Source organism: Perna viridis, chromosome 4 (assembly GCF_037379345.1).
Source record: "Perna viridis isolate PV_CMFRI_1.1 ecotype Kerala chromosome 4, ASM3737934v1, whole genome shotgun sequence".
NCBI lineage: Eukaryota > Metazoa > Mollusca > Bivalvia > Mytilida > Mytilidae > Perna > Perna viridis.
In genome coordinates this window covers 8257703-8266711 of record NC_142448.1, presented here as the reverse complement: position 1 = coordinate 8266711, position 9009 = coordinate 8257703, and the positions used below count along the sequence as shown (strand labels likewise).

Below are 9009 nucleotides of genomic sequence, written 5' to 3'. Positions count from 1 at the left end.
TGGAAGATTTAGCCGTAATTGTAGATTTTATATTTTGCGTTCGGGATCACTTCCTTCAACTAGTCTGGAGCCGTTTCACACAATATTTGACCTCTTCCGTTTCTCCAAAGACGCACATGTTGAAGTGACGAAATTTAATCATGGATAATAATCAAAAGAAGCCGTTTTCAGGATTTTTTTCTTCGTCACAATATGACCAGCCGATGAATGTTCCAGGTAAAGATCCTGTTTATGTCTTAACTCTGAGGATTTTTGTGTAAAGGCATGATATACCCCCAGACTTTGCTTACGCAATCATACTCTTGACAGTTTTGTACAGTACAAGGGATGTCGGTATTTCGGGTGGCCCGAGCTCAACTTCCCCGAGCTGAAAATGATTATTGCCGATATCTTTTTTTTAAAATAGAGATGAATTTCTTAGAATTCAAAGTGACTATACATTTGAATACATACTGACTTGTATGATGATTTGATCATTTGTTAAAAATATTCTAACATTAGACAGGGACTTTATATTACACTAACATTCACTCCCTGTATTAGATAATTATATTGATATTAAACAAAAGATGAAAATTAATTTTAAAAAATGATAAATAAGAATAGAAATAATAATTTAGATATAACACTGTGAAAAATCCACCAATTTATGTAAAAGCAAAAACATTTTAAAAATATTTATAAAATGAGACAAATCTGAAATTTTGATTTGTATATCATCAGAAATTGCACTCTTTAATTTAGGTAGTTTTTGATCAAGTTACCTCCTTTCCCTAGATGGGATACCTAAAATACCCATTTTGAAACACATTTTCTTTGATACTTGAAAGCAAAATTTATTTCTCACTAAATTGAATATTTCAATACATTTATATTATACATATTGACATTTCTTTTAAAAATCTAAGAAATTCACATCATCTTAATCATTTTCAGCTCAGGGAAGTTGAGCTCAAGCTTGGGATACCCAAAATACAGACTCCCCTGTACAGGTCAAAATAAAACTTTTTTCAAACAATTGATGAAATTACTACATTGTATATAATTATTAAACACTAAAGTAAGACATGTCTCGTGATAGTCCAAATTTCCACTGACCCTGCAACCTTCCCCTTTTTATATTTTGATATTGATATGTTGAGTTGGTTGTCAGAGTGATGTGTCATACAAAAAGTTGGAGATTCAGCAGTCCTGCGACTACTGTCCTTCAACCACTTGTAACGACTTTCAAGTTGAAACTCACACCTACCTAGTTAGATTCCAGAATTACTTTCCTGTATGCTGCAGTTCGATTCCGGAATCATTTTCCTGTATTCTGATACCATATCTGCTACAAAAATTACATTTTTTATTGAAGTTTTGATCATTTTCCAGGAGAGACCCTGTTTTGTTAACATTTTGAATCATAATGGAGAGTATACGGAATTCATTACTTGTGTAATTTTTCAGTGGAATTTTGAAATATTCTGTTAGATTTTGCAGTGATTTTCCGACCCTTATTTTAGGTGCTAATTTCAGCCCCATTCCCAATGAGAAAAAGTCTCTAAAAATCCCAATTGTCAATAGACGTCCGGTCGCTTCGAGATCGCAAATGTGTTGTTTTTTTTCTTCTGTATCATACCTTGTTTACTTACATTTGGATCGTCTTTCAGGGTGTTTTGTTAGTTTTCCTTATACTATCAATGCCATTATGATTGCATTGCAATTTATTCAATTCTATGTCATCGTTGCATTTGAAGGGAACCAAAAAAGTTAAACAGACAAGCTGAAAAATGACCCATATAATATGTCAATAGAATATTTCTGACTGGGCAATTCAGTTGCTTATGCAGCGATGTCTCATAATTCTAAGTTCTATTAAAAAAACTGAGCTCAGCTGATAGTACTAAATGTTGGAAATTAAATTCATTTGGCTTTAAAAAATCAACATGAAGGAAAATTTAAATTTTAATATACTATTAAATGATTTAAGTGACAAATGTTTTATTAATCTTTGAAACTAATGAAAAAGGAAAACAATATGAATTATTAAGAAGAATTTTTGATGGGAGATGTACATGTACAAACTTTTCTTCAGTCTCTGTTTTTTCCAAATTGTCTTCCAAAGGAGATATGTACTCTTCAGTACTGAGGGAACTGTAGTGTTTCTCATTTATATATCATTTCCCAAATTAGTGATTTTACACGTTTTTTTCCTCCAATTGCATAGGCCCTGGGTCCCATACCAAAAACAGTAGGAAAATCGCTGTTTTGGTTTTAAAAATTGTTTCTGCTCCGTCCCAAAAGAAAAAAGTAAAAAGCTTCGCCTACTCTCTATTACAAAAAGTAGTGAAAATCAAAAATAAAATTGACAAATTGGTTGAAAAGAATTGAGTTGACACCATTTTGAGTAGATCGGTCGGCAAATGCCAAACCAACGATATTTTATTTTGACTTGGTTATTTTCTTCGTATCAACTTGAGATTTGAGGGACTCCTTTTTGGCCTTGAAAGATATTTAGAGAATTTATTTCTTGCAGTAATGTGTCTGAAAGGATAAAATGTGTTAAATATTTTCATTTTAACACACTTTTAAGGAGGTAGACCTAGGGTAAGGGACATAACTCTTGAAATCAGTGATATGTTTGTATCGTTCAATTTCACCAAAGCCTATCAAGCTTTCATTTGAAACAGAATGAAATCAGTCCAAGTTACTTTGATGCTTATGTGAGATTGGTGTAAAATGTTAAATACAAACGTTCCAATGATTTGTAAGAGTTGTGTCCCTTACCTTAGGTCTACTTCCTTAAATCAGATTATCCATACTATCATTAATATTTTACCATTTATAAACAGGAAGTGAAGAGCAGTGGTTTTCACCAAGTAAAATTGGCATGAAAATTCAAATTGATAAAAGTGTCTAGTTTTTGAAAATCTTGGGTTAAGGAAATTATTTTCTTATGCTGATATTGGTTTTATTTAAGTATATTTACAATGTAGGATAAATACTCTGTTAATATAGCTTTTGAACATAAATGCACATTAACTTTTTGATAGATTTAAAATTGGGGAAAAGATGAAATGTACAAATGTAACAAATATGTAAAAGTGTGTGAAGTTGGATCAGTAGAAGATTGACTTTCAATTTATATATATATTGAAAAGGACAGGTTTTAATAGCATTTAAAATGCAATTTATGATCACAATTTTATTTAACATGTATAACCTTTTAAACTTTATTCATGCTACATTTTTCACAAGATTCAAAAACTGCCAGCACTTTGATCTGTATTCATTGTAACTTATATCATAGACATTTAATACTCTGGCCTTAAAAATTTGTTTCCAGAACCAATTTTCAAGAAGTTATTATAATAAAATCAGCATATAAAAGTAGGTGCAAAACATGTGCATGAATCAAATTAAAGATGTTGACACATGGGATGATTATCATTAAGAAGTTCATTTATGACAGGAACCTGATCTACATTCATGAAATCAGGACTAATTTTGATCCAAAACATGGCAGTGTAAACAAATGTCAGCCATTTTATTTTCAGTTAAGAGTGTTTTAGCAAATATCAGATGGAATAAACGATTTCAGGGAGATTTTATATGTTTCTTAATACATTAATACATTTAAAATTAAATTGTGGATAACTATCAGCAACTATATAATTATCTTCAGATTGGTTTCAGTCATAAATTTGTCTTGATTAATTGGTTTACATTTCCTGAGAGTCAGTTTATTGATGAGTTTCTCAAGCATAAAATAATTGAAGGACGATAATGATAAAATTTTAATCATGGTGGGAGAATCCTGTAGCTTGTCCCCACCTGTAATCAATCTAATTTTTTTTAATTCAGTTAGTAACTGAACTTTATAATGAAGAAAATTACACATAAAAATTATAGAATATGTAAACTAGATGTATCCCCCTTTCATGCATGTGTATTGCATTCTTTTTTTTTCAGCTATTTAAACAGAAATATCATACTTTTAACTGCATTTATGTACATGTAATTTATTTACCAGTATATGTATTTATTAATTGAGCTTATCATAAATCATGCACAATTTACAAATATGACTTCCTTTGGGCTAAATTTCACTTGCTTAGAATAAAGAGTGATGGGAATCCTTAAACACTGCTAGAAATAGAATTCAACTTTGTTGTAAATATTAACGTGAATAAACTGTTAGGCAACATTAATGATTAATGCTGTTAAACACATCATCTTATTCATAATTTTTTTACCTGCTTGTATTTTCAGTTACATCTGGACCAGCTGGAAATATTATGTCTCCGTATTTGAACTTCGACCCTCAGTACATACCGGTATGTTTACTTTAAAAACCTTCTTTTGTGCAACATACCCAGTGTGTTGGCTTTCGATTAGTCCGTGTTGAACAAACAGGTAACATTCTATGATTCAAATGATAGGTCTGTCTTTTAAAAGTTGAAATTTTGTTACGAGACAGTAGCAAAATACATTTTATGTATACAGTTGTTGGTCTACTGAAAAATCACTCGTGATAAAATAGAACTAGATGTATTCTGGCAAAAAGAATTAATTTTTATGAAATTTTAGAATTACAAGTTGTAGAAAACATCTACTGTAAAAATTTCTTTTTTCTCGAAATTTTGAAGTTTGAATTTAGAAAACTAACGTTCTAATTTTATTTCCCAAGGTGTAAATTATAAATGTATAGGTACTATTGTAACTGTAATATAACTAAGTGTGTCTATATTGTTTCAGAATAATGATGACCAGTTTATATTTCCTGAAGGAGCAGGAAGACAAAGAGGGAGGTTTGAGTTGATGTTTTCACAAATAGGAGGCTCTGTATTTGCAGGTAATCAATTATATTCATTCTGCTGTGTTTATAATGCTTGGCTCATTGATAGTGTTAAGGAGGATAATTTATACCTGAAGTATAATCATGGTATTTCCTAATTATTTAATAATTTATTTACTTTGGTAACAGACATATTTTAGATATATTAATGGTACATTCAGTTGACTGAAAACTACAATATTACACCACTGGTATCATGTGCTTTTTATATACAGGTGGTGCTGTAGGCAGTTTAAATGGAGTGTATGCTGGCTATAGAGAAATCAGTGCAACACCTGATATGTCTACATCCATTAAAAGAACCCAGTATGTATCAAAGATATCTTATTTTAAAAGACAATAGGTATTTGTAGACATAAATCGTAAAATCATTTAAAAGTGGTTCTCACGTATATGTACCAGTTCTTATGAAGTATATACCTGTATAACATAAAAACTGGATATAATGTTATTAAATTAATGAAGTTAAAGTGAAGGCCATGCTATTGATAAAATTATCTGATTTGGAATGTATAGAATAAACAGTTAACTAAAATCAAGTTTTGAACTGAATTTCCAAATTAGAACTGAGCTGAAACTGAAGATTAAAGTGATTATATATATATCAATATATATATTTTTACAGTGAATAAGGAACTGTTTTTGTACTAGGAAAACAAAGTAACTGTTCCTGTTTGTCTGTCAACATATCTTGTAAGTCCATCTCCTATTAAACCCATTTAATTGATTTTGAAAAAAAAAAGCACCATGGACAGATGTACATGAAGCAAGATTACTTTTTTTCTGTTTTTTAGCAAAGCTTACAAAAACAACAACCATAAATTCTGTAACTTTAATCTGTTGTTGTTTTACAGGATGTTAAACTTTATAGCAAAGAGAGGAGCATCATCTGCACAGTCTTTAGGAGTTATAGGTAACCAGTCATAAGTCTCACTAACCATTTCTAACGTTTCCTTTACTTGACATGTTAAAAATATAATTTTTGAAGTTTCAATGTGAATTCCCAGGACAAATGACATCTTAAAGTTACATACAGCTTCGAAAATGAGGCTTTCAAAATCATTATGCTAATGGTACAATGAAATTCCTCACAAAATTTTCTTGAAAAAATAATACTGAAAATCCACATTTTTACCCTTTCTGCTAACAGATAGCATGGAGGCTTATTACTCACAAATGTAAACAATATTTATATGCTTTTGTAGTAAATTGCAAATATGATTTTAAAGTACACATTCTCAGCTGAATTTTGACTACTTTTGATCAGAAAACACACAAATAATGCACTAAAATGCATATTTGTAGGTTCAGTGTCTTTTGGGTACTACATAGGGGGGTAGCCATATGACCCAGAAGTGGTTAGTGAGGCCATAGTTATTTGAGGTTTAGATAAGGGGAGCAACATCCGTTCGTCAAAATGTAACGGAAATTCTAACTTGACTAACACATGTAGACTCAGTGGAAATAACACAGTGTTCTTGCATGCATTGGTTTTTTAAAGGTGATAATGCAAGATATTATTAGTTTACACCTGTATATATCATTTACATTAAACCATTCTTTTTATTTCATTAGCTTCTTAAGAAATTGACTTATTGAGTTGACAAGTTATATTGTTTGTTTGTAGCTTTATTATACAGTTTAACTGGTGTAGGTCTACAATTAGCCAGAGGATCTGATGATGAGTTTAACACATTAACTGCTGCAGCTTGTGCTGGGTTGTTGTATAAATCTGCAGGTAATACTTTTATCATATGAGGGATAAAAAAATTGTATGTGTCTGCAAATAATTTGTGGTGGTATAATAGTATGGTACTGTCCTCTGTGTTGTCATCTACAGACACTCTGTTTTCATGTGATAACTTGAATATTAGATTGTTGATATTTATAAAAATGTTGCAACAAGATTCCAAACCAATGAAGAATTGTTGGTATTGATTTTTTGGGGGTTATGGCCCAACTGCATTAGAATAAGGGCAAAAAAGGGGCCAAAATATGTATTTTATAGAATTGAACTATATAACTGAAGTAAAAGTATTTTATTTCACAAAGTTCAGACTGGGGTTAATTTTCAGAGTTAAGACTTTAATCATTATGGGAAGAGGGGTCAAAATAGAGCAAGAAACAAATATGTTCCTGATGTCAGGACATCAACTTGATCATTAATGAACAGATCTCTTCAAAAATTGTACTAAAAGGTGTTGTATCACCATAAGAAAGCAGCTGGGATTAATTTTTGGGGTTGAGACTAATAAGGAATTGAGGGCTAATGCATTTTCTTGATGTTTGGATGATAACTTTAGTGAAAGGGTAAGAATCTCTTTGAAATTGTACCACTATGTGCCATATTCCCAAGGGAAGGTTACAATTCATTTCTGTTGTTGTGACTAAAGCCTTTTAGAAATCAGGAACCAAAAAGGGGCAGCTTTGTTTATGGTCAAATTCTTATTCTGGTTCAAATGTCTAATCACAGTCTAAATTCAAAGCTGTATCAAGCTTCAATTTTTTGTTCAAAGTTACCCCAAATGTTCAGGATTAGACTGCTGTGGTTGTATCAAGCTGCACTTCATTTATAACATCATTCAAAAAAATTTAACAATCTGAAGTTTTCTAGTTGATTTTAGAATTAGGTCTCTATAATAGATTCTTTAATTTATCTTCTATATTAGGAAAGCTATTAAGTGTTTCATCAGATAAAGGTCAAGATGTATGTTCATTTACCACTCTCTTATGCTTTATGCAAAATACGTAGTTAAATCAAAGCATCAAACTAATTAAAATTACCACTAAGTCTTACCTACAAGAACTTCATACTTTTATTTTTCAATCATTCAGTTTCATTTAGTTGAAAATAATTTTAAAGTTGGGTTATCTCAAAACTGTTTTACTGTGAACCTTGAAATGTGGTTCATAAAAAGAAATTTTCCAGAAAAAGAAAGAAAAGAAAAATCCCACATACACACTCTGTCATCAACTGACCCTTGAAGCAACTTATAAACCCATTCTGCAATATTGGTATCAAACTATACCGTGAAAAGAACATCACACAAAATTAGCAAAGGTTAGAGGTTACTTAATTTTTGACAGGTGCAAAATGTGTTATAGGTTGAACTACTTTAAGCAAATGCCTGTAACTAAATAAATGTTACTGCTCATTACAGGTGGATTGAAGAAATCTTTAACAGGTGGAGCAGTGGGACTAGGTTTAGCTACTGTATATGTTATGTTTATGAAGTCAGACACTTTTAAAGCATTTATGACAAGAGATAGATGAAAATCATGTTTTAATCATGTGTAAATGAACAGAATTACCTTACATACATTGATATGGCACTATTTTCTGCTTTGTGTTAACTACCAACCTGGCAATGTTAGGGTTACATCATTAAAATGTACCAGGATGAGGTTAAAAGGAACACTTGTAGACTAAGGCCAAATTTTATAACAAATCTGTATTAGCTTGATATCTTCTACCTGAAATTTTATCTGATTGATTAAGGAAGGGTTTGAGGAAAAACTCAATTATGTAATATTTTATGAAACAAAGCCTAGATCTCTTACAAATATTGTATATAAAAATGCATACAATGACCAACTTTGTCTCCAATATGAATTATACTGGGTCTTTCTACTTTTCTGTCTTATTCTGTTATACCAGTTGGAAGCAATTGTTCCCATCACTAATGCTATAAAGTATAGAATCACTTCAATTTTTGTCAAGAATGACCTAGTGTAATACCTCAGTTTTAAGTAAGAGTTCATGAAAACTAATTGCAAGTCACTATGAAAAAGCTTAATTTTGGTAGAGAAGTTTTTGCAAGTATAGTGTGAGGTAACAAATGGTAGTGTATGATCTGTGTAAGTATTTGTGAATGATGTATGGACAAGTGTGTTAGTACTTGATAAGCGTGTTGAGTGTTGTGAAAAATTGTGACGAGTTATAGTAAGTTATAAAATGGTTTGTATACGAGTCTTTGTATTTTTAAAAATTAAAAGTAATCATTGTAAGCATCATGTTATCTGTAAATCATTGTTTGCTTGTTTGTTTGTGGCAGAAATTCCAGATAAAAATAAATTTAGAAAGAGACTAACGAGCCCTTTGTCAAGGATTCAACATGTTTTTGTGTTTACTACAATGTTATGTTATATAAACCGAAAGTATTTATGAA

General features: G+C 30.8%; 1 protein-coding gene across 1 annotated transcript; it reads left to right on the top strand.

Moving 5' to 3' along the window:
- Positions 1-56: 56 nt before the first annotated feature.
- LOC148618726 (mitochondrial import inner membrane translocase subunit Tim23-like) lies at positions 57-8927 on the top strand. The gene is made up of 7 exons (XM_088577911.1): positions 57-216; positions 4255-4319; positions 4741-4837; positions 5056-5146; positions 5695-5753; positions 6468-6578; positions 8002-8927. The coding sequence occupies exons 1-7, from the start codon at positions 141-143 to the stop codon at positions 8112-8114; spliced, it is 612 nt and encodes a 203-aa protein (XP_088434037.1). The 5' UTR covers positions 57-140; the 3' UTR covers positions 8115-8927.
- The last annotated feature ends 82 nt before the right edge of the window (positions 8928-9009 follow it).

Bases quoted from the DNA above. Each gene is read 5' to 3' on its own strand.
- LOC148618726 (XM_088577911.1), top strand. From the start codon at position 141: ATGGATAATAATCAAAAGAAGCCGTTTTCAGGATTTTTTTCTTCGTCA. The intron at 217-4,254 runs GTAAAGATCCTG...TTGTATTTTCAG, and splicing joins CCAGCCGATGAATGTTCCAG to TTACATCTGGACCAGCTGGA. The intron at 6,579-8,001 runs GTAATACTTTTA...TGCTCATTACAG, and splicing joins GTTGTTGTATAAATCTGCAG to GTGGATTGAAGAAATCTTTA.